Source organism: Haliotis cracherodii, unplaced genomic scaffold, assembly GCF_022045235.1.
Source record: "Haliotis cracherodii isolate W230 unplaced genomic scaffold, xgHalCrac1.p SCAF_8, whole genome shotgun sequence".
Taxonomy (NCBI): Eukaryota; Metazoa; Mollusca; class Gastropoda; order Lepetellida; family Haliotidae; genus Haliotis; species Haliotis cracherodii.
In genome coordinates, this window is record NW_027266341.1 from 33,151,872 (window position 1) to 33,177,257 (window position 25,386).

At 41.9% G+C, this 25,386-nt stretch overlaps 1 protein-coding gene across 1 annotated transcript in view; it reads left to right on the top strand.

Annotated features, from left to right (window-relative positions):
* The window catches only part of LOC139450165 (nucleoside diphosphate-linked moiety X motif 6-like), a 49,770-nt gene extending 24,384 nt beyond the window's left edge, over positions 1–25,386 (top strand). The window contains exon 7 of the mRNA XM_071231842.1: positions 24,079–25,386. Within this exon, the coding sequence (XP_071087943.1) occupies positions 24,079–24,413 (335 nt within the window). The 3' untranslated portion in view covers positions 24,414–25,386. The remainder of the gene's footprint in view (positions 1–24,078) is intronic.

Consider the following 25,386-nt stretch of genomic DNA (forward strand, 5'->3'; position numbering starts at 1 on the left):
AACCGTTTGCTTAATACAGACAAATTAGCCCAATCCTTCTGCAAATTTGTTTCATTTGAGCGTCAAGGGCTGATCCTGTTCGTGCGGTCTGAGGCTGTTCAGTCGTCTTCCCATTGAGAACATGTGCTTCATTTGCTCTCAAATATTGCAACATTTACCCTCCGTCTCTTTCATCTCTATTATCATAGAGGCAGTGTAAATTAGTCTTAACGACCCCGAGCAGTCTGCCGGTAATTCTAGACCGTGTGAGCAGGGAAGATTGTTATAGAAAATATGATTACAACATGTATCGGGCCGTTTTCAAAAGTACACAGTGAACGTCAACATGAAGCAACGTTGACAGAAGCGGATCAGTTTGACAATTCAAAAATTCTCGTTCTTTATTCTCGGTGCTCGGTGTCACTCGAGTTGATGTTGTACCTTGCCATGGTGCTTACAAACTTGCAGCACATGTGTTTATATTATGAGCACATATCGCCAAATTACCCATACCTGACCTAGATATTTATATTAACCTTAAATACGGAATAATTTCTTTCCAGTGACCCAGGGCGGTCGGGTAGCCTAGTGGTTAAAGCGTTCGCCTTTGCACCTGCCTGGGAACAACTAACAGTACAACAGGAAGATAATATAGATGACTGTGTCGATGTAAACTTGTCTGTGCTTAGGTACTTTGTAATCTGAATATTTGGTTATACCAAACTGGTTAAAGCGTTCGCTCGTCACGCCGAAGATACGGGGTTCGATTCCCGACATGGGTACATTGTGTGAAGCCCATTTCTGGTGTCCCACGCCGTGATATTGCTGGAATATTGCTAAAAGCGGCGTAAAACCAAACTCACTCACTCCAGTGACCCATCCATTCAATTTTTACAGCTAGTTCGACTTTAAGGCCAATGGAATCGGTTTCGGCGGATAATCGAGATTAGGTATTCTTGCGTTGAGGTCTTATATATTCAGGATAAAATTCTATTAAAGGATACGATTTGTTACTTCTATTATTTTACTTTAAGAATACGTTACATCATCACACATTTCAGCACATGCTCCTAACATTGTTTTTATTGTGCACATTTTGTACATAGATATTTTTCCGGTATGCACCTACCTTTCTACAGTCCGGCTATTTACCTGTCTGTATATATGTAGGTGTATGAATGGATAGTAAAGATATGTGCATGAATGTGATAGCAAAGTGGTGTCCGTGGGTGGTATAACTGTCATATACCTTTCTACAATCCGGCTATTTTCCTGTCTGTATATATGTAGGTGTATGAATGGATAGTAAAGATATGTGCATGAATGTGATAGCAAAGTGGTGTCCGTGGGTGGGAGTGGTCTTGCAGTTGCGCCTCCCTTTCGTTTATAATACGGGGCGGTCGGGTAGCCTCGTGGTTAAAGCGTTCACTCATCACACCGAAGACCGGGGTTCGATTCCCGACATGGGTACATTGTGTGAAGCCCATTTCTGGTGTCCCCCGCCGTGATATTGCTGGAATATTGCTAAAAGCGGCGAAAAACCATACTCACTTACTCGCTCGCTCGTTCATCACAGAAGAGATACACAACATGTGGTATACCTGAATCCAACCGTTCTTGTGCTGTTGGCTGGCTTAGACCTATTCCCCATGAGGTTGACAGTTCGCAAACAATGTTCGCACCTGAAATAGATCTAATTGTTATGGATTTCTATAATGGCCACGACAGTCATGTCTGAAATAACGAAAGGAACTATATATTAATCATTATTACGTCTTAATTGTCGCTGCATTATTGTTTTTATATTTTACGGTTTGGCACAGATGAACGTATCTTTGTACAAAATTGCCTTCTGTTTACAACATCCCCCCTTCCAACCTAACAATGAAGTGTCTGTTAATTGACAATGCATTGTTGAGTAACTTGAAACTAAGCATACACGATACATACACCAACAAGGCAGTATTTACATTATAGACAATTTTGAAAAAACATATTCGACGGACGCATGTATCATTTGGCCGTGCTTTGCTGTTGTTTTTGAAAATAATTCAATGAATCATACTCGAGTCAGGTGAGCTACAAATTCTCTATTTCTCAATGAATCAACACATTGATCTACGCACCATGATATCTCCCTATTTTACATGTGATAATAGGTACATATAACCATTGTCATATTCCTCTTTTACCGGTGTGCCTACTGTTAACGACCAATCCTATAGCAGTTATGACTCTGTATGGGCATTGCTAGGCTTGTGGATCATGTTCGGTGCGCCGTGCTTTCTTAAGTCGGCTTCTTTCCCGGAAAATGTCATTGTCCATGCGTTATGAATGATTGTATTGACACGTACTTAATCGAAAGGTACGTCTCAGTTACGACTGACCTGAAAGGTATAAGAATACCACCACCTATGCCGTGTCATTATAGCGCTGGAAATGTAATACGTTTTATATTTGAACACAGTTGTGATACCTTTAGTACCCTATAAAGAATTAAGACGAACATAGAGAATGTCTTGTAAACCATTTCCCTGCTGAAGGCCGCTATAACCGCCCAAGTCAATACATTAAAACGCGTGGTGAAGATTCCGCACTTTAAAATCGGCAGGTAACGGGTGCTGAACTGTTTCTATGATATATGAAGGTCAAAAAGATATGTAGCCGTGTTGTGTCACGTCTATTGTCTCGATATACACCGATAGCTGCCTTGCCAATTCAGTTCAGTCGAATTTGTAAAGAAACTTGACAGGAATATTATTTACCGGTGTAGCTGAAGATCCGGGGAGGGGTACACAAAGAAAGTCTATCGCCTGTGGAAGGTAAAATCTGGCTTTGTCAGCAAACAGCCGATCTCTACAAGTGTCAAGAAGACTATAAAATCCTTGGACTGCTTGGCAGTCCTTAAGTGTTGTATGCTAACGTTAACAAGTCTGTAGATCATGATATAGATGCGTCTTTGTTCGACATGATCGCTACTTGGTGGGTATGGGCAGTGCGCCAGCTCGGTTAACAAATACATACCCTGATTGGGTGTTATGACATTCATCACAAGGTGTGTTTGAATCAACTATAGAAGTTCATAAAAGATGTGGAAAAATTACTGCTGTGAGACCCAAACGTTCTGGATATGTTTAACTGTTAGGCTGTAGGTGAATTCAAATACAAAATTAAGGTAGTTTTTGTAAATATTTATGACACTGATACAATCAAACCAGGGTTTCGTATTAATGTTGGATATTTTACAAAGGACGATACATTTTGGAACAGTAAATTTGTTAAATATGATTTCCCTATTTAGATATGATATTTATATGTCTCAAGGATCGAACAATAGATGACAGGCGCCAGCTGTATGTCAAGTTGGCAGTTCTTTCGAAATGTATAATACTGAATGTCGGAGTTCGTCGAAGTGCTCATAAAATTTTATCACTGTTGTCGAAAACTTTTGTGTTTAGCTTGTGTATATGATCACTGACTGACAGGACTAGTCAAATTGAAATATCTTACTCTAAGACAAATACTGGTGATAAAAACTTTTATTCCATAAAAGCCGGATGACATTGCAACACTGACATTATAATAAATCTCTCTCTTGAAGATTTAACGGCCCGAAGACGTCAACGACAAATACTTTAACGTTGAATGCTAAATCCAGATGTATATTATCTTTACGGACAGCCTCTAATACAAAGAGTGGGATAGAAAGACAGAGCTACAATAGGCGACGTCATTACGGGTGCTGCAGGTAGGGCAGGACATGCTTACTCTTTTCGCGAACACCTGGTGTCATCACTGATTTTTGGTGATCCATTCATATGGTTTTTCACCGCATATTGCCTATTACGCCCAAAGGAATCTGTTTCGTCCGAGATGTAGACCGCTTTTAGATACATTTTATGCTTGTCCTGTGTTGGGATTCGCACGTATTATACATGTTGGATATTTGTTGAACTAAATCCCCACGTTTCTTCTTGAGGAAGCCAAGTGGTTAAAGCGTTCGCTTGTCACATCGAAAGCCTGGGTTAGAATCCCAATGTGGGTAAAATGTGTGAAGCCCATGTGTGTGTCCCCCGCCCTGATATTGCCGGAATATTGCTTAAAGTAGGGTAAAACCGGACTCTTAAGAACAAATACTTGGTGTGGCCAAAGTAAATGTATGCATTTAAATACATTAAATACTGGATACGTTGCACAAGGTTTTGATAAAATACCAAACGTAACACACTTTAAGCACGGTCTTGCGTTTGACATGGTCAACAGACTCGTATGTAAACGTTGGTCTGTATGAATAAGTATACATTCACAGTTTAAGATGACATGGTGATAATATTCATCAGCAAAAGTATTACATTTTGTTCATTCTTTTGATACTTTGCTTCTGGATTCAATCCTTATTACATATTGTATTTCTTCTCTCAATTCTGGATATAACAGTAAAGTGCTGTATAGCGCAAAAAGGCGCAAGAGTTGTGTGAATTTTAGAATATCGAAACAGGTCATCTCTACATTAGTAAGTTAGTGAGTGAGTATGGTTTTACGCCGCTTTTAGCAATATTCCAGCAATATCACGGCGGGGGACACCAGAAATGGGCTTCACCATTGTACCCATGTCGTGAATCGAAACCAGGGCTTCGGTATGACGAGCTTACGCTTTAACCACTAGGCTACCCGACCGACCACTGTGTGAATAAGAAAGTAGTGGTTACAATCCACAGAGATAATCATCAATCAACTCCTATATGCCCACAAAGAAGTTGGACTCGGTACGTCCAGTCAGCACTTACTTATCTGTGATTCCCGTAGGGCAAACGACCTTGGGGTCACTGAACTGGAGCTGTGAGTATGACAGGGCCAAAATGCACAAAGCGATCTTAGTGTGTCGACTATGGTACTGTAGAGCCGATATCGTTTGTGCAAGCGGTTGATATCGCTTAATAATGCACGTGGCCAAATGGTGCCCTCGTTAGTACAGCTTTCTTTGCAAGGTCGACACCTCTGTGTTTCCAATAGTCGTGTACTTTTCAATTGTGGTGGCACGTGATCCTGTGAACAGCGAACAGGTTAAGCAAGTTTTTGGTTTGGTTTGTTGTTTAACGCCGCACTCAACAATATTCCAGCTATATGACGTCGGTCTGTAAATAATCGAGTCTGGACCATACAATCCACTCATTGACATCATGAGCATCAATCAATACAATTGGGATACGATGACATGCATCAACCAAGTCAGCGAGCCTGATCATCCGGTCCCTTTTGTCGCCTCTTACCTCAAGCACTGTCGCCTTTTACGGCAAGCATGGGTCTAGCAAGTAGTTGGGTGGGTGACGTATAACGCTTGCGATGTAGCCCTTTGGCAAGTGACCTTGTTCGAAATATGCCTCTGTTCACCCAGCAGTGAATGGGTACCCGATAGGATGAAATGGTAATGTGACTTTTAACCTTCTAGCGCCTTAGAGGCAGCTAGGCTTGTATGGATCCCATGGAGATAATAACGAAAATTTAGTGCACACTTATCCAGTGCCCGGGGTAACAATAAGAACTGGTCAAAGTGCATTTGACCAGTTATATAATGGAAGTGCGCTATACAAATTCTATAATATAATATAAATATATAAGTAGAGGATATTTTCTTTTCAAATGATATGTTTATCTCATTCGTGAGCTGCTAAAGTTCACCATTACGAGATGAAACAACCATGTTAATGTACACTCCAGCATTGCCAGAAACATACCAGAAACAAAGATTAAGTGCACTCATAGGAATTAGTGTGTGAGTGAATGATGTTTTACGCCACAGTATGGAATATTCCCGCTGTATCATGACGCCCTGTGAACAATCGAATCTGAACGGGCCAACCAGTGGTTGATGACAAAAAACCCAGCCGTGTCATACATTCTATCCCCTAGGGTCGGCTTGCACATCATCTCAGCACTGCGTCTATCGTGAATCTGAGTTAGGGTATGAAGTTACGATCATCGTCGCACTAATACGGGTTTGTACAAGTGGACCAAGATCGTCAGTTTGGTCGCCCCGGCAAGCATAGTAGTACTGGCCACGGGAACATATTCAACCCAATAGTCGTAATTCGTGTAGCCAACATTTTGTATGAAATATATTTTATTTCATTTAATTACACCCAGTTGGAATTTCCGAGTAGGATAGATCCCGGGTACCCCAAACCGTGTAAAAGGGGGATCGGGTGGTCAATGCCCAGTCGTCTAATTCGCTGCAGTTCGGGGAAGTTGCGTCCCTTGGGTACGCCAGAAACCTACGATTGTGGTTCGAATCCCGGTTCGCCCCGATTTTGTTTCTAGGTTTATCAGCACCATACCCCTGCTCGTGGATTTCACCAAAGTGGTTTCTTCCCACATTCAATATTATCAAGCGGTCATACGACGGGAAAGCGGCGTTAAACTAAACACACTCACTTATTCACACGGTTCAATAGGCATTTTATTGAATAACCTCTATAGCGAATATACCCTGTGACAAGGTCCCTGAGTCTGTAGCAAGGGCGTATTCGATGCCCTCAATGATATATTGCAGATGGTGTATGACTGCTATATGATAGAATGCTATCAATCTCGAACTTTCGTCTACCACCCATCAAGGCACAGACAGTTTACCAACGGAAACTGCTGTATCATACATGATTGTATCAATGGGGTCATTCGACATGTGCCGACCTACCCTGTCAATCAAAAAAAAAGCTGGTATGTCACATGCCAGTCAAAGGTTTTGATTGACACTAGCCGTGAGTGTATAATGCGTATGGTTATCATTGTGTCGTTAGCGTGTTGTACTTTTGCATAATTCTGTCGGTTGCTTAATACAGTCGTCACATCAGTTATCTTCTTGTTTTGTTGATCTTGAAATTATCTACCGGTCCTGACCACCTGTTCTATCTACTTCAAATATCTAATAACACAGACTAGCTCAAATCTAGCATTTGATAACGGTTATCAAGGTGCTCAGGGCCAATCGTTTGTTTGTTAGTTTGTTTAACGCTGCACTCAGCAATATTCCAGCTATATGACGTCGGTCTCTAACAAATCGAGTCTGGACCAGACAATCCAGTGATTGTGATCGTGAGTATCGATCTACAGGGCCAATCGTATCAATTCGGAACATGTTTTTACATTTCATTTCTGAACGTGCATTTAAAAAAAAGTAAAACTGACGCAACTGTAGTTTTGAATGACATGATTTAAGTCGGAGAAATCACTCGAATCTGTTGATTCCGGGAGTAGAATCATGGGATTCTCATGATTTCTCCATCACGGACGTTTAAAAATTGCCCCGGTCTTGAACGGAACATTCTGTTGTGACTCGGGGCAGAAAAGCTGTACGCAGGACACGCATTGTTGTGTCTTTTGTTTAACGCCGCAATCGGCCATATTCCAACTGGTATGACGGTGTGTTACGGCATATATTGTCTCCGACATATAACGACCAGTGGGATATATACTGCCTCTCTGTCTGTCTGTCTGTCCGCCTGCTTGTGTCTCCTTCTCACTCCGACGCACACAAGTGTTGCGGCATATATGATTTAAACAGAATATATTTCTACAATTATATGTACAATATATAGTGGATGGGGATTTAAACAAGGTTTCCCTATTTAACTATCTCGCTCCTATATAAATTACATCATACATTGTTCAAAATAGTTTAATAAACATACTTAGCAAACTAGAAGTGGTATTCAAATAAGTGTCAGATTGACAAATATATACATGTACATAGACCAGTTTTACAGATATATATTAAAACAGCAAATCACTAGTTTATAACTAGTGTATCAGAGGTATATTCCAACGCTTGCAAATATTTCTGGTTTCTGGTCGCAGATTATCTATAGTTAAATTTGTATTTCCATATAAAACAGTTTTAGGATCATATCCATTCTGATTGTTACTTCCAATAACCGTAAACTGGGGGCAAATGAAAGATAATGTAAAGCTTCTTCATAAGATGTCCGCATTAACAATATCCTGAGTCATCTAAAAATGTATCATAACTGTGGACTTTCAAATCACTGCACCCCCAGCATATGTCTTCGCCGGCGGTAAAACGTGACGATTGGCGACAATATGTGCCGTAATCAAATCTGGACCAGGCAACTACGTGATCGACATCATGAGCATAGTTCTACACAATTGGGATACGATGACATGCAACAAACACATCAGCGAGCCTGACCACCCGACCCCCTTAGTCGCCTGTTACGACAAACACAGGTTGTTGGAGATCGATTCTAACCCGGACCTTCACGGGTATTCCATTTAAGTCACCCCTTGACAAACGCGACGAGGCACTGGAACCGGAATGTTGCAGATGGCGCTAAAACCCAAATTCACATTACTAATATTTCTTCAAAATTTTATCCTTTTTTTAATTTATTTTATTGTATTCAGTATTATCCTGTAAAGACTTATTCTTGACGCTTATTGGCCTCACTGTTTAGTACTCCCTGGCACGGGATCAATTTTGTTAATGCATTGGCGGAAATACATCTAATTGTATCATCCGCAACCACGGAGTATAGGAACAGAAACATTTGTTTCCGATACGTTCAGTGATAATTACTCTACTTATTTTGCTATTCTACGCTTTCTGAGCAGCCTGCTCCCTCCCACCTAGAGCACGCTAAGAATGAGTCTACCCATCAGCAGCCTCGCAGTGCCTCATCTCCCTCCAGTCGAAGGATGTACGGTGCACCGCCTGCCTCTATGATGCAATAGTGTATGTTTCTTCACGTCTGGCCCCGCCGCGATCGTGACGTTGTTTCTGCGTGACCCCCGACTTCAGCAACACGCGAAAACAAAACCTAGAAAAGGATACTACTCTAGGAAAATAGAACCCTTCACCTCCTCCTCAAGATCGTGCATGTGTATAAACAGGGGAAGGAGATGTGTCGATTCTTCCATCATTGTATTTCCAACCTCGTTGTCGCGTGCTAGACTCGCGCCCAGAGTTGTCACGTAAGCAAGCTGTCGTCTGCTCCGCGTGGAAAACGTGCGGTTACCGGCAGAGATCTTGATGTCCAACTGGGCGTATTTTCATTAACTTATTTTTGACTTGAGGTATTTGAATGTATATGTAGTAACGGCGTAGGTGTCTGGAAGGAAGAAAAGAAGGATTCGTGCTGACAGCGATGTAAAAGATCCACTCTCAAGCACATCGCTGAGGTTCGTGCGATAGTTAGTATATGGTTCTCCTAGTTTATTGAAAAAATCATTTGCTGTGGAAGAGTGTCGGTGCAAAACACGTGCCTTGAGAACATTCGGCTCAGTATCACATTCTCCGGGCATGTCTGGTTTAAGAGAACCGTTTTTCAGCCATATCTTACTTTCATTTTGATAACTGCTGCAACAGTGCTTTTGTCCGTCCCTGTCGTCAAAGAGTCCTGAGCTGGGGTGTAACGATTCACCGGACGTTCAGACGGTCGGGATTCTCTATGCAAGGGTACCTGTAGTGTTTGGGTAGCTCATGCATCTGCACAAAACGATGCAAGTACAGGTTTCGTTTGTTATTTAACTCCGCACTTAGCAATATGCCAGCTATATGGTGGCGGTCTGTAAATAATCGAGTATAGACCAGACAAACCACTGACTGACGTCATGAGCATCAGCCTACTCAAATGGGATACGATGACATACATCAACCAAGTCAACGAGCCTGACCACCCAATCCTGTTAGTTGCCTCTTTCTTCAAGCATGGGTTGCTGAAAACAAATTCTATCCCGGATCTTCACGGGTTATGCATGAGGTTGACATGTTCAAAGATATAACTCGTCACGCCGAAGACCTGGGTTCGATTCCCGACATGGGTACAATGTGTGAAGCCCATTTCTGGTGTCCCCCGCCGTGATATTGCTGGAATATGCTAAAAGCGGCGTAAAACCATACTCACTCACTCAAAGATATGAACGTGAATTCTTTTATTAAGTGACTAATGTACCAAATAGTTTGTGGCTACTTTTCACTTCCCTTGATGATGGAAAGGCTTCCTTTACATGTCAAGTGTCGAGTTTCATTGGGGGGGGGGGGGGGGGGGGGTCTTATTTGCGTGCTATGTTAATACTAATTATGTTAATTAATGAGTAATGAGACAATTTTGAAGGAATGAAATTATTACTTAGATCGCAGATCGGTGTTCGATAGTTATTCTCCTATGGTTGATTAAATGTAACATGTGTATTGCAAAAATGATCCACATAGACTAACAATAGTACATTCATTTTTAGAAACATTGATGAAATTAAGTAACTTGTTTCATTTTTGTTTGTGCCTTCCATGTCTGTATTTATGCAGAAACAATAAGTAGCTGTTGACATTAACCTTTAGACTACATATCCAAATGAGCTAGTTCCGTGGCACTATTTTTCTAAATATTGCATACACAGCCCTCGATGCCTGTCACTTTTTTTCTCGGCTTTTTACAATTTTCCCGTGTTTGTAAACATGACACCAAGCTAAACATATTCTTTCGCAACCTTGATGACATTATTATTAAACATACATTGCATGCCTTTTTTGACGGCCGTTTATAAAATGTTGCAATCTATATTCACTTTGAGTTCCCATCTATTACATTTATCTCCAAATATAGTTCCATTTTCTGGATTATCTGTCGTTATCACAGCGTCGTCAGCATATGATGCTATACACATAATATAAATGTTCTATATACAATCCAAGGGAATCGAAACATGGTTATTTACACTTTGCATTCCTTTACAGCCATATAAAGAGACACATGTTTCATGGTCGTTTAGCAACAGTGTAAATAGGAAGGGTGTCAACATTTCACCTTGTAGTACACCAATATAATAAAGTAAAAGATCCGTTACATCTCCATTATGTGAAAAATAAGATTTATTATTGTTATTCATGTAATCCTATTGCATTGCAACATTTTCCTATGATATTCCATTTTTGTTCAGTTTGTTCCATAAACCACAACCTTTAACTGTAAAAGGTTTAAATAAATCAACAAACACAATACAATCCTTTTTCCATTTCTTATAAATGTCTTTCGGCAGTTTTAGACTAAACTACAGGCGGCCTGTAAATAATCAAGTCTTCACCTGAGCCATGCGGTCGGTAACATGTTCTCGTTTGTGATATGTAGTTAGATTTTACAGTTGGTGTAATTCTTATTGAGACCACTGCTGCATCCTGTTGTATGAACCCACCTTGACATTTCCAGTATGAGCTTATGTGATGGGTCTTCGACATTAGCAGTACAAGTTATCTCCTCCAAATATACTGAACATATCAAATAAGTTTCACATTTCCTACGTGTCCCAAGTTATAGCGGAGTAATCTTCATTTTGAGAATTCAATATGGCCGACACGCAGTTCCATCTTGTTTAGGATATTGATATTGCATGCTAATATAGCTGTGTCGTCATTACTGAGTACGAGTAACATTGATAAGTTGTTTTCCATGGTTTGGTTTTAGTTTGTTTGTTATTTGTCGCTGCACTTAGCAATATTGCAGCTATATGTAATCGAGTAAATAATCGAGTCTGAACCAGACAATTTAGTGGTTGACATCATGAGCATCAATCTACGCAATTGGGATACGATGACATTCATCAACCAAGTCGCCTCTTACGGCAAACATCTATCTACAATCAGTTTGCTATTCAATATTCAGAAGTGGACTATTTCAACAAATTGATGTTTTCATTTTTTGACTGATGTGTGCTTTATTTACCAATTTACACAGTCTGATCATACACAAATTAAGGTTTAATCTGATTATATGAAACGCTCCGGATCCAGTTTGTCTAATTACTGTCAGTAACTAGCATCACTATCAGAAAGAAGTGTAATAGTGTCTGCTTACGTGGGAATCACAGACACCAGGGAAATATAACTTGATCGTTGTTTTTCCTTTTTCAGCAAATACAGTAAGATACGAGGGCATTCAAAAGTGGTTATCACAAAATGTTTTGAGGGATTACAAGATTTAGAGAAAGGCCTTTTTATGGCATTAAGTATGTCATGACAACTACTAGTTTGTTTGTTGTTTAACGCCGCACTCAGCAGTATTCGGGCTATATGACGGTGGTCTGTAAATAATCGAGTCTGTACCAGACAATCCAGTGATTGACATCATGAGCATCGTTCCACGCAATTGGGATACGATGACATGCATCAACCACCCGATCCCGTTGGTCGCCTCTAACGACAAGCATAGTCGCCTTTTACGGCAAACATGGGTTGCTGAAAACCTATTCTACCACCGGATCTTCACGGGTGCAAAATACACGTAGATAGTTTGACACATGCCCACCCCTGACATGTGATATCACAGAATGAAGGTGAGCTTCTGTACCGTGGTTCTCTGCTTGAAATCATTGTTGGAGGAACAACGACGAAAGGAAACTGCGTGTTGTGTGTCATATTTTGATTAATGCAAATACCTGTATGATGGCTTTATCCGCGGGAGATCAATGGTAGTTACGCAATACACTTTTTAAACCAAAGACCCAGAGGGCTTGCCTTCAGATCCTAGCCATTCATGTCAATTTCCTTGATCAAATTAAGGCGCAATGTACATTCAATTGTTTTGTGTCTCGTTGAAATTATTTTTTGCACTTGGGAATGTTTGTGTTTTCTTACTTACGCCCTAAACGGAAACTGTTTTTCGCGTCACGATAGCTGTTTTAAGCGAACACCTGGCATCATCACTGTTTGATAGTGATCCATAAACAAAAACTTATGATATATTTGGAATCGTTCAATGGAGTTTGCTTTCAGCACAGATTTCTTATGATTATGGAAAGGGTTTTGTAGCTTTTATATATGGAGAAGAGTATGGTGGTCATCTGAACACAACGGTTTATTCTCATCAAATATTGTCGTTTGGATCCAGTTCACCTTAAGTCTTGAGCGCTGTAAAACAAATAGGATTTCGGCCAAACTCACTCACAGCAGATTGATGTTGGCTTGATGGAGTCACCATTTGACCTCATCAATGTGTAATTTCTTGACAAAAAATGCCATCGAGCCCTATTCTTGTGGATTGAAATGGGTGTGGTACCCAATTGCGTGGATTGATGCATGATATTAATCACTGGATTGTCTGGTCCAGGTTCGATTATATACAGACCGCATTCATATAGCTGGAATATTGCCGAGTGCGGCGTTAAACAACAAACCAACCAACCAACTAATTGCGTGGATTGATGCTTGTGATGTCAATCACTGGATTGTCTGGTCCAGACTCGATTATTTACAGACCGCCGCCATATAGCTGGAATATTGCTGAATGCGGCATTAAACAACAGACAAACGAACAAACAAACTTGTAAGAGCCAAATGCGAATAGCCTGTGGTGGTATAGCTGTGAACAGAGGGAACCGAAGTGCCACTGTCGTCAGTGCGCTTTATGTTTATGTTTCTGACGTCAAGCCGTTTGAATAATCTCATTTTTCCAAAATGTGTGGAATTCTGTTGTCTATTTGATATGCTCTCTCTGTATTGTCATGACGTTCTGTGTCTTAGCTTTAAGCGATCAGTTCATTAACAAAATCTGTTGACGTCAAAACATATTTTTGTGCCATTATTGTCAATCAAATAATCGTGAAATATGATCTGCTTGTGAAATTTCATACACATCAATGCAGAAACGCATGTTCTTGTCTGAACAATTCATTGGTTAGGGAACGTTTAATTTCTTTCAGATGTCCGAAGGCCATATTTACTATTGGACATTTTCAGAATAGATTGTTTTAAAGAGCATCGCGAATGGCGATACGACAGGTTCGTCACGTGACACAGTGATTGATCCCCGGCTGCACCAGACTGCCGGCGGTCGCGTATTGGACTCATTTATCACAATTATTGCCACTGAATATTGTCATATACAGCTCTTGTTTAATGGCTTACGGTATAGACATGTGCCGTCGCTAATATTGCGGCACACACCTTAATATATTGCTGATGGAGGGTCATCTAAGTCAGTATTGACAGAAAGGGAGGGCTGCATATCTCCTCCATATATACTGAACATTGCATTGTTGTATATAAATGTGACCTTTTTGTGTGGTTGGGCCTGGAGTAGGTAAACCGCTGAATAAAAACTCCAAGTACACGGCAAAGTGCTATCCAGATCCAAGGCCTCGGGAACACTTGTGAAGTGAGAGAATGTTGCACTATTCCAGCTATATCATGGCGACTCCCACTGCTGTTGAGGCGGCCAGTTGTCAGTAGCTGTAAATACACCATGCCCTAAGTACAATGGATGAGTGAGTTGGGTTTAACTCCGCTTTTAACAGTATTCCAGTTATATCGCGGCGTGTCAGCTTAATGTGAGAGGAAAGCCCGAAGTGATGCAGGTCTCAGACGTTTACCACTCCGGTGAAACACACGAGCTCGGGTATGGTGCTGCCAAACCTAGAAACATAATCGGGGCGAACGGGGATTCGAACCCTCATAGGTTTCTGGCGTGCCCAAGGGACGCAACTCTGCACAGCGAATCGCGGCGCCTTACATGACTGGGCCACAATTTCGTGGATCGATGCTCATGATGTCAATCATGGTCTGGTCGTCTGGTCGAAATTCGTTTATATACAGACCGCTGTCATATAGCTGAAATATTGCTGAGTGCTGCTTTAAACAACAAAGAAATATCAAATTTCTAATACTGAGAACTAACCCGCCTGCAGTACATACACAAAATGACAAGTCCAAGTAGCACCTTGCCACACCTATAATATAAACTCGAAGGCCGTGTCGTTAATTCCGTGACGACCAAGACCTTTATTCCCATCACAAATATGTTTTCGCCTCAACTACAAAAGCGAGATGGCTGTTTTGATGTGTAGGAGCATGATATTGGCAAAAAGTGGTCATTTGTGTCTGTCGGCTAATTACAGCCTCCATAGAATAGCCTGGTCGCGACAAAACAGTAGTATTTCCGGTGTGCTTGGTGTCGCGGTATGGTGGCTTATTCCCGCCCCTGCTTATCGAACAAAAAATAACCACTCAGGGAATGGTTCCACATGCGATCTAGACGACTGTCAACAACTTTTAGCCGTTTACGACAAATACCGGATCCTCATTCCGCCTACACTTACCAATTCAACTTTTCAATGCAACCGTTCCGTAATCGCCGGGTTATTGTCGTTGACCAGGGGTCGAATTTCTTGCTTTCCGTTTTTAGTGATTCACCAGAAAATGATGACAAAGTTAGCACGTATGGCGCGTGCTCGGCTTCCAAAGATGTTTTGATTTAACTAGGCAAGCATCTTGAAAAGATAAGGCGGTGATATTTCAACCAGGCAAGCACCACTCACTGTCGTCACTGAGTAATTAGCTCCCCAGATGCCCGACACACACGCCATGTTTCTATGTAACAAATACACACTTTTGTTGTAATGTTGTGCTTTCACACGTGTGAGTTGCATCGCAGTAGAAACAATGTGTTTTCAAGACGATCATTAACGTGAGGCATGTACTCTCCGCTCGTATTGTTGGGAAGTAGTGCCCACACCCTGTTGTGACTTAGACTGGGTTTGTAATAGAGGGACGGGCTTGACAGTTGCTCCTTGCCCAGTTAGCTCTGTTTCCGGTCGGATATCACGAAATATCCATTTTAAGTTGACAATCCGCTCCACCCTGCTCGGGTTCCAAACCAAACTGCCCATAGGTATATTTCAGTTCCACCTATACTTCACTGACCCTCCCGTGCACGATTTTTAAAATTCCATTCTCAGAACAGTTACACGTTGGCCTACTTCGATGTAGGTCATTAAGTTATCCACACTTGGGAAACATTTATTCTTAATGAGATAAGTCTCATATTTGAGAGTTCGCAAGATATTATTTTCTGTTTCTATTAACATTGTAATGGTTGTGCTGAGTCATGGAACAATCTGTGCAATGTTCCTATTGTAACAATTCGTTAACGTTGGAAGTATATTGTTGGTTGCTAACGGCCGTGATCAAGTTAAATGTTTAAATGTAGTCTAATTTTGACAGATCTAAAATACAACTGTGAAAAAGTTGTTGGTTTCAAAACTATGTATTATTTTAATCACCGAGTCCTGTCGCTTCATTCTAATAATGAATATTTGAAAACACTAACATATCTTCGAAGGATGTCCTATAAACGTTTGAGATAAATCTGTGTTAGTTATTTCAAATCTGAAACTTTATCCAGTCAGTTAACTTATCATAACTGTATCATGAATCAAAAAGTTTTATCTTAAGAGCGAATTTATTTTTGAGTATGTCATTTGGCAGAACTTTGACATTTAGCTGTTTTTACGCCTGGTTTAAAACTACATTTCAATGTTTATTGGGTGATTGGAAACAAAGTATGTTTGTAGAATTTGCTCTTTGCCATTTAGCGGCTTGGACATGTTGATTAACAACAAGTGTTTATGGAGTGTTGTGATCAGTAAACCAATGTAGTTGATCCTGACATATTGAATTCGTAGGCGGTGGCGGATACAGAACTGTTAGTTCTTTGTCAGTGAGTGAACCTTTGCACCTGCCTGGGAACAACTAACAGTACAACAGGAAGATAATACAGATGACTGTGTCGATGTAAACCTGTCTGTGCTTAGGTACTTAGTAATCTGAATATTTGGTTATACCAAACTTCCTTCTTCACTGGGGCGGTCGGGTAGCCGATTGGTTAAAGCGTTCGCTCGTCACGACGAAGACCCGGGTTCGATTCCCGACATGGGTACAATGTGTGAAGCCCATTTCTGGTGTCCCCCGCCGTGATATTGCTGGAATATTGCTAAAAGCGGCGTAAAACCATACTCAGTCAGTCAGTCAGTCCTTCACTGGGGCGGTCGGGTAACCGATTGGTTAAAGCGTTCGCTCGTCACGCCGAAGATACGGGGTTCGATTCCCGACATGGGCACAATGTGTGAAGCCCATTTCTGGTGTCCCCCGCCATGATATTGCTGGAATATGGCTAAAAGCGGCGTAAAACCATTCTTACTAACTAACTCTTTCTTCACTGAACTAAAACGTCATCCGAAGATTATTTGCCAACTTCATGACCTCTTAAGTTCTGTGTGATCGAGGGGATAAGCCTGGTTTGATCCTGCAGATGAGACAACTGCAGGGATTTGAGGCCTAACAGCCAACCTGAAACGGACAAGTGTGTATGCAGAATTGCGTGCCTTTGCGATAAGTATTAATACTACTATTACGATCGTGGGTCCAAATCACCGATTCGTCAAGGATTATGTTTCTAGGTTTGTCGGGGGTACGGGTGGCCCAGTCGTCTGAGGCGCCGCGATTCACTGTGCAGAGTTGCGTCCCTTGGGCACGCCAGAAACTCATGATTGTTGGTTCGAATCCCGATTCGGCCCGATTATGTTTCTAGGTGTGTCAGCACCATAACCGTGCTCGTGGGTTTAACCGAAGTGGTAAACGTCCGAGACCTGCATCACTTCGGGATTTCCTCCCACATTAAGCTGACACGCCGCGATATAACTGGAAACTCACGCACACACTCCAGGTTTGTCAGCATCATACCCGTGCTCGTGGATTTTGCCAAAGTACTCATTGGGTAAGACCTGATTGACTTCGGGCCTTCCGACCCTCCCCATATGATACTAATGTATCATACAGCGGTATAACTAAAATAAGATTGAAACCGAAAGAAACAACTCTCTGACTCATCCCATAGTTTTTGAGGGGCGGATTACAATGTCACTACCAAAACCTCGTTGTAAGTGTCACCTAACATATATTCCCAGTTGTTATAATCTGGCTGATGGGTTGGAACCGTTTCCTCGACATGATGGAGTATTGCTCATACTATCAACCACTTGGTTGTCAAGTCCACACCAAGGGCCTTGGGGTAACCTTGTGGTTAAAGTGGTCGCTCGTCATGCCGAAGGCCCGGTTTTCGATTCCCAACATGGATACAATGTGTGAAGCCCTTTTCTGGTGCCCCTGATGTGATAGTACTGGAATGCGTCTTCGAACACAACACACTCACTAACGCTAGTCCACCCCTGTGCTGTAGCGGTACATGAAAACTCAACTCCAATTGGAAAGCGGCATTCCTTCACCAAAGAGAATGCAACCAGAACTATTTACCGTTGGATCGCTTCCATGTTATTGATCCATTAGTTCTTGGCGGTCTGTGAAGAAAAGAAATCAGAAAAAAAATAATTACTATCAGGATGTGAACAAGATATCCTTGCAATCTATCTATAGATATTACAACAAGCACATGCCTTTACTACTTTCAAGTCATTACTCAAAACTGATATTTGTCAGTTTACTGTTATGTGGAGGGAAATGGGATACAGAAAGAACAACACATAAGGTAATTTGTTACCACGGCTGGACTGTGGGCTGGGGTACTTCCGTCTGGCATTTCATGAAAGCCGCCACCATTCACGAATAGGAAATGAGAAAATCAAGAAAATGTGCTTTTTGTAACGACTATCGTGAGTCGCATAGGGTGGTGGCCTTGATGACGTCATGGATACTGTTACCGGGAACACATTGACGCGGTACCACGCGCAACACAAGGGAGGGATTTGACAAAATAACAAATATTGGTTACACATCAGATTCTGTAGAATATCTTTCAGCTAATTCGTATATAGTCCTGATGAAAAGGATCGGACTCAATCCTATGACAACGGTTCTTTGATCCGTTTGTATATACATAATGTTCAAGGAATAAAATGATGTTGGAGGGAGTCTTATCAGGGAAACGCTTTGCTGATGAAACGCCTGGATTAAACGCGTATATTTGCCCCCGGCGATTAGTCGAGGCCCGGAGTTTATGAATTAAGTTTTCAACTAATGATTCGCTCAGTCCCATCTTCTGTACCGTCATTTAAAGTTCTCTAAAATGATAATGTGAAGAATTCCGTGCATGGAAACTACCCGGCGTTTAATTTAGATTGTCGTTTATTGTTTTCAGATACCCCTTACCCCGAAGTTTAATCGAGGAAATACGGTAGACGTGATTACCGTCGCATTACCCGAGCGCATCTGCGTCACTATGGGTTGTTCTCCGACAATTAGACACGCAGTGTTTTTACCGATATAAGCGGGTGTAACCTCCAATGTCTCACTCACTCCAATACCAAATATAATCTCGATCCTCATGTTCAAGATAGTTTTATAGGTCGTTGGGGTATCCTAGTGATGTGCTCGTCACACTAAAGGTTCGTTTCGCACATGGATATGACCTCTGAAGTTCATTCCTAGCGGGGTCGGTCGGGTAGCCTAGTGGTTAAAGCGTTCGCTCGTCACGCCGAAGACCCGGGTTCGATTCCCGACATGGGTACATTGTGTGAAGCCCATTTCTGGTGTCCCCCGCCGTGATATTGCTGGAATATTGCTAAAGCGGCGTAAAACCATACTCAATCACTCATTCCTATCGTCCCTTGCCGTGATATTCCTGGAATATTGTTAAACTGGCCTAAAACCATAATAATGATACTTATTTAATTACTTTTTCTGGCCCACCAGATAGATCATCAGGCCCTGGGGAATGAGATTCCTTGGTTCCAAGTTGCACTCAAAGTATATGCGCCAAGTGCACAAGGAGCGTGGAGTCTAAAATATGTATAAATCTAGGCTTGGCGTTACATCCAGTTATAGAAAGTGGAAATATCCAAACTATCATTAGCAGTAATCCCACATTTGTATGGGCGGGGAGCTCTATCTCCGCTACGATTCTCCTTGGGCGGTTGAATCTTTGCTCTATTCAAAGGAGCGAGACAACCTACAGTAGCATGAGGCTAACAATAAACGACAAATAACTCAATATCGAACAAATAGCTCAGTTGTTCCTCACCCACCTACAGCTTTGACGGACTCACGCGCGCTTGTTGTCAAATTTTCTAACAAATGGTCCCCCTTTTGTCCCGGGCGTTCACTGGGCACGGGCGGGTGGATCAGACAGACGGTAGCCCAGTCCCACTCCTGGCCATGGCCCAATGTTCAGAGTCGCGGGTCTTTGGCGATTGCTCGCCAACATCAATATATCTATAGATAAGAATATTTCCTATAAGCCCAGGTCATCCAAATATTTAGGCAAATCATAGTCGGATTACATTTCTTCGTGCTTGTTGCTTGTATCTGTGGCCACACGAGTAACGTAAGTACCGTGCATTGTGACTATACTATGTGGTACATTTGAAGTATTCAGTGTGGAGAATACTGAAGCATTTAGGGGACGTATTAGCCAGGTTGTGGTATGTTAGTAAGTACACATGTTCGGATGCTGAGGTCATCGTGTGAAGATTATTATCATATCAAGTGTCCTTGCGACAGGGTGTTGACCAGCTGTGTCGAGTTGTACCATGTTGGGGGACTGTCCCACTGGTTGAAGAGCTAGGGTGGTTCTGGTTGGTGAAGTAAAGATCACACGGTGCTAACTAGACTGACATTTATCTTATTTAATAAATATATCTACAAAATAATTAAAATATTAAGATCAAAAAGGAGCCCGCAACAATCCTTAATTTCAGCTGAGGCAGTCTAGACTTGCCAAACCATTCTATGTTTCAGTTTGACTTTTTTAATTTATTCTCTGGTGTCTGGGAGACAGTCTCTCTTTGAACATACAGATGTATTCAGATGTATTCAGATTTGCGAGGTCACGGGACATAGTATTACCAGATATAGTCAAAGAGGAAACCTTTCAAGTTGAGAGTTTAACAATGAACCGATACAACATATACTGCACAAAAAAGTAAAGATATATTTTTTTTTTAATTGTGTGCTTAGTCCTCACTGCATAAATAACCCCCAAAATATTCATGTTCCGGAACTTTGGGGGTTTTTCCAGTTTACACGGTGACTGAACATAAAGCTAGGCGACGTTTTAATTGGAGTGACACTCGGAGCTTCAGAACATGAAACGAAATTTGGAAAGATGACTTATAGCTAACTAGCAGTTTGATGACATACGTTTTACGAATAATTTAAATGATGCTTTGTCAGAAAAGTAGTGTTCGAGATGATTTGTTAACGATGAATGTACTTTATATAGCGGAGAAACATGCGATTATTGTCGCAAAAGTGTAATTCTATATGGCTGAAACAATGACGAACCGACATTAGATTCTAATTCACCCATTAATGTACTAATTACTAACCCATGTATTATGAACATACTTCTAACAGTATCATGTTGCCCGTTGGTTCAGAAACCCCACGGGGCGATGGGTTAGCCTAATGGTTAAAGCGTTCGCTCGTCACACCGAAAACCCGGGTTCGATTTCCCACAATGTGTGGCGCCCATTTTGGGTGTCCCCGGACCTGATATTGTGGCGTAAAACCATAGTCACTCACTCACTCAGAAACCCCACCATCTGGACGGGTCGTGTTGGAAACATCTCTCTATATATATTACAAAAGGCACTGACCCTTCACCAACCCATGAGGGACGGTCGGGTAGCCTAGTGGTTAAGGCGTTAGCTCGTCACGGGTACATGGGTACAATGTGTGAAGCCCATTTCTGGTGCCCCCCGCCTTGATATTGATGGAATATTGCTAAAAGCGGCGTAAAACCATACTCACTCACTCACTCACCAATCCATGCTTGTCGTAAGAGGCGACTAACGGAATAATTTTCCGTTTATGATCTTTGCAAGAAATGACTATGATAACTATATGTAGTAAAAGTATAAAGGCAATGACAGCAGTGATGACACCAACGATACTAGTAGTAAAAGCTATGTCTAGGATGACAGTTGATGATGTCATGAACAATGATCAATTTAATTATAAAACCCAAGAAGATCCGGGTAGAATTTGTCTTCAGCAACCCATACTTGCCGTCAAAGGCGACTATGCTAGTAACGGGATCGGGTGGTCAGGCTATCTCCCTTGGTTGATGCATGTCATCGTAACCCAATTGCATAGATCGATGCTCATGATGCCAGTCACTGGACTGTTCGCCCATACCCGATCATTTGCAGACCGCTTTCATATAGCTGGGTGTGAAGCCCATTTCCGGTGTCCCCCGCCGTGATATTGCTGGAATATTGCTAAAAGCGGCGTAAAACCATACTCACTCACTCACTCACTCACTCACTCATATAGCTGGAATATTGCTGACTGCAATCTGGTGGGGATTCCGGGTTAGAATAAGACCCAAGCAACGTAAACTTAAAACAATACAGAAAAAAAAAAAAAAACACCTCAAAACAAAACAAAAAATACATCAAAAGCAACAACTTTACTTTGGTAAATTTTAGAACATATATGACGGTCTTTTTACATGAGGCAATACAAAACGCGCACACGTGCTCTATTGGGACTCGAATACAGTGTTGATGTGTAATGAAATATATTTACCTATGGTTGTGATTGGCATTTTCAATAAACCGAGAACCCCCGTCATCTCACGATTCTGCTTTGGCAGCCAATGGCAATCATTCAGCGATCACAGTAGTAAGTCTGGAAATGCCGCTTGACGTACTAATGAAAGCACGACGCAGTTTGACATCAGGGCCTCCCAGAAGGCTCGATGACGTCACGCGTACCCTGTCCCAGATGGGCTGACCTTTAATCCAGTGCCCGTATATATTTGTCAGGTGTGTGGTATATTCCTACCTGGCTGCAACTCTATACTAATCCTTCAGGGAACTGTCTGTAATCACGAGGGGGAGCGCGGTGGGTCCCCAGCCGTGGGGCGTTCATCTAGGAGGGCATACTGACCTCATAACAGTATTTGCAGTGGTCATCAGTTTCTACATAAGGGGAGGATGGGGTTGGAGGTGTATTTTATTCTTATATATTCGTAATTAATTTGAGTTTAGGGTGGCTGTATATTTGCCCTCGTCGCTGATGTTACAGCGACAGCGCTGCAGTCTGGAAATATACTGCTCAAAAGAAGTTAAGGACCACCCGATTCTTTCATATTTCTTATTTCTATAGTTAATCTTTGTCATTAACTATAGTAAGGTGAGTGACACGTCAGCACATCACTCACCTGTGGGGGGCACGGGTGGCCCAGTCGTCTAAGGCGCCGCGATTCGCCGTGCAGAGTTGCGTCCCTTGGGCTTATCAGAAACCTATGGTTGTGGGTTCGAATCCCGGTTCGCCCCGATTATGTTTCTAGGTTTGTCAGCACCATACCTGGCTCGTGGGTTTCACCGAATTGGTCAAAGTCTGAGACCTGCATCACATCGGGCTTTCCTCACACATTAAGTTGACACGCCGCGATATAACTGAAAAAAAGTTAAAAGCGGCGTTAAACCCAACTCACTCACTCATTCACCTGTGGGTGCAGACAACTACGACATACCGTAGATCGTCAGTAACACTGAGGTGATCCGTCACTCCATCACGGTGGACCCACCTAGCTTTTGATGTTTCGTTCTCCATGAATAACATGATGAGTGTGTATAGTTTTACGCCAGTTTTAACAGAATTTCAACAACACCAGAAACACCAGAACTTATTATACCTATTTAGGGAATGGAACTCGGGTCTTTGATGAAGAGCCAACCATTTAACCATGTTGAAACGTGTCTGGATAATTCATTAATTGTTCACAGTGTATGTTGCCAACATGTATTTCCCTCAAAGCGACCCAGGGGGATTCCGGGCAGAACTGTTCCCTAGTTGCCTGACGTCCGAAGCGACTAAATGGATCGGATTATCTGTCATCGACTCTGACGGCGTTGGTCGTACCTCATTAAAATCAATCAAATTTACAGGCCGCTGTCATATTGCTGTCATGTTACTGAGTGCGGCGTTAAACAATAAACTAAGAAGCTTATACTCTGGTTTTGTTCACTATTTTTAACGGAATCAGTGTATTTTCTTAAAATAAATCGTATAACAAGAAATGCATATCTCGAAGAGCCTTTTTGACCTACAGGTTACTGTCAGTATGGTAACCCCATGGGTCCGGCGCTCCCTCATAACGCCACATAAAAATTGCCCGTGGTCTCACGTGTAATAAGGGCGGCTAGGTTGCTTAGAAGCGTTAATTCTTTGCCACTCTTAGTATTGGCGCGCCCCTCTCTGATACTGTGGAATTCTGCTAAAAACGGCGTAAAACACGACCCACTCAAATCTAGTTTTTATTAGGCTTACCTTCCTTTGCATCTTTTTTTCAGAATTCCAATCTATCCTGGCATTCCGACAGCAACATCAGCAACCCGGAGCGTTTGGCCGCTCCGACATCTACGTCGTCTGCCGCCTGAGACCTCTCACCTTTGAACTGTCACCATGCAGCGCAGAGGTGAAGGCCTGTCAATGGATGCCCTTGGAGCAGCTTCGGAACGAGATGGCTCGCTCTCCCATTACCAAACGTCTTGTCGACATCGTCAGGTTCGGACTAGAAGAGGGGTTCGACAATGTCGACATTTTGTCGGAACAAATGGCGTCAGTGTATAAAGGTTTAACGTATAAACTATATCACCGAACTTTGCCGAGCAAATGGAAGGTTTGACGTCAATGGTGTTTATAGGCGTTGTGCTAAGTTAGGCGCGTTGATCACAGGCATTAATTAGTACATTTACTTCTAATGAAGTCTTTGCTTACTTTAAATCAGGATGGATTTTTGTAGTCGCGACTTTTTGATGCGACTTCACTCCTACAACTATGCAAGGATTTTAATGTGTCTTAACTCCGTGGCTATGAATTGTATCTTGCCTCGGATGACTTGTTTTTAGATCGATTGCCATTTAATTATATTTGTTTGTATGTTCACCTGTTTCCGATAACGCTGGTGATTTTATGCGGAAACGCTAATTCTTACCAACGATTATGTGCCAACACCACTGAAATATGAGCAATGGGAATATTTTGTTACACACGTGTACTTAAACCTAGCGTGTTGGTAGTGTCATTGTGAGAGGAATCCGGTGCGACTGAAATTGAAGAACTGCAGGGGGGATCCATTCGCTTTTAATTAACTGATGAGAGACTTTTGGCTCAAGGAATCAAATCTGAAAACGTGTTGGAACCCTGGATATACATATCTGCTGAGTGGGATTGTGTACGTTTGGCCATGGACGTCATCGTATTGAATACTGAATCAGGCGATTTTTATGAGATGGTGTTGAGAATGCACAACCTTATTGCATTTATCAGGCAGATTGGTTAATATAATCCCCGGGGAGCTGAGAAAGCAATACGAATGTACACATTGGCGGATGTATTGGTATATTTTTTTCTTTTACAAATTGCGTCTACAGGGTAAGGCAAGATGCGCTGTGTAGTCCCGGTTACCGTCAAATACGCTGAAAGTCACAGAACGATGACTTAAGTATTAGGGTGATGTTTTACATGTTGATCTCTGGAGACACAATTACCTCTGATTCCTGACTACAAAATATGTAATATATAGAAATATATACATTGTGTTATAACCGGCTATTGGCCGACCAACTGTTGAGATTGTATTCTGAGCAGGGACGGCT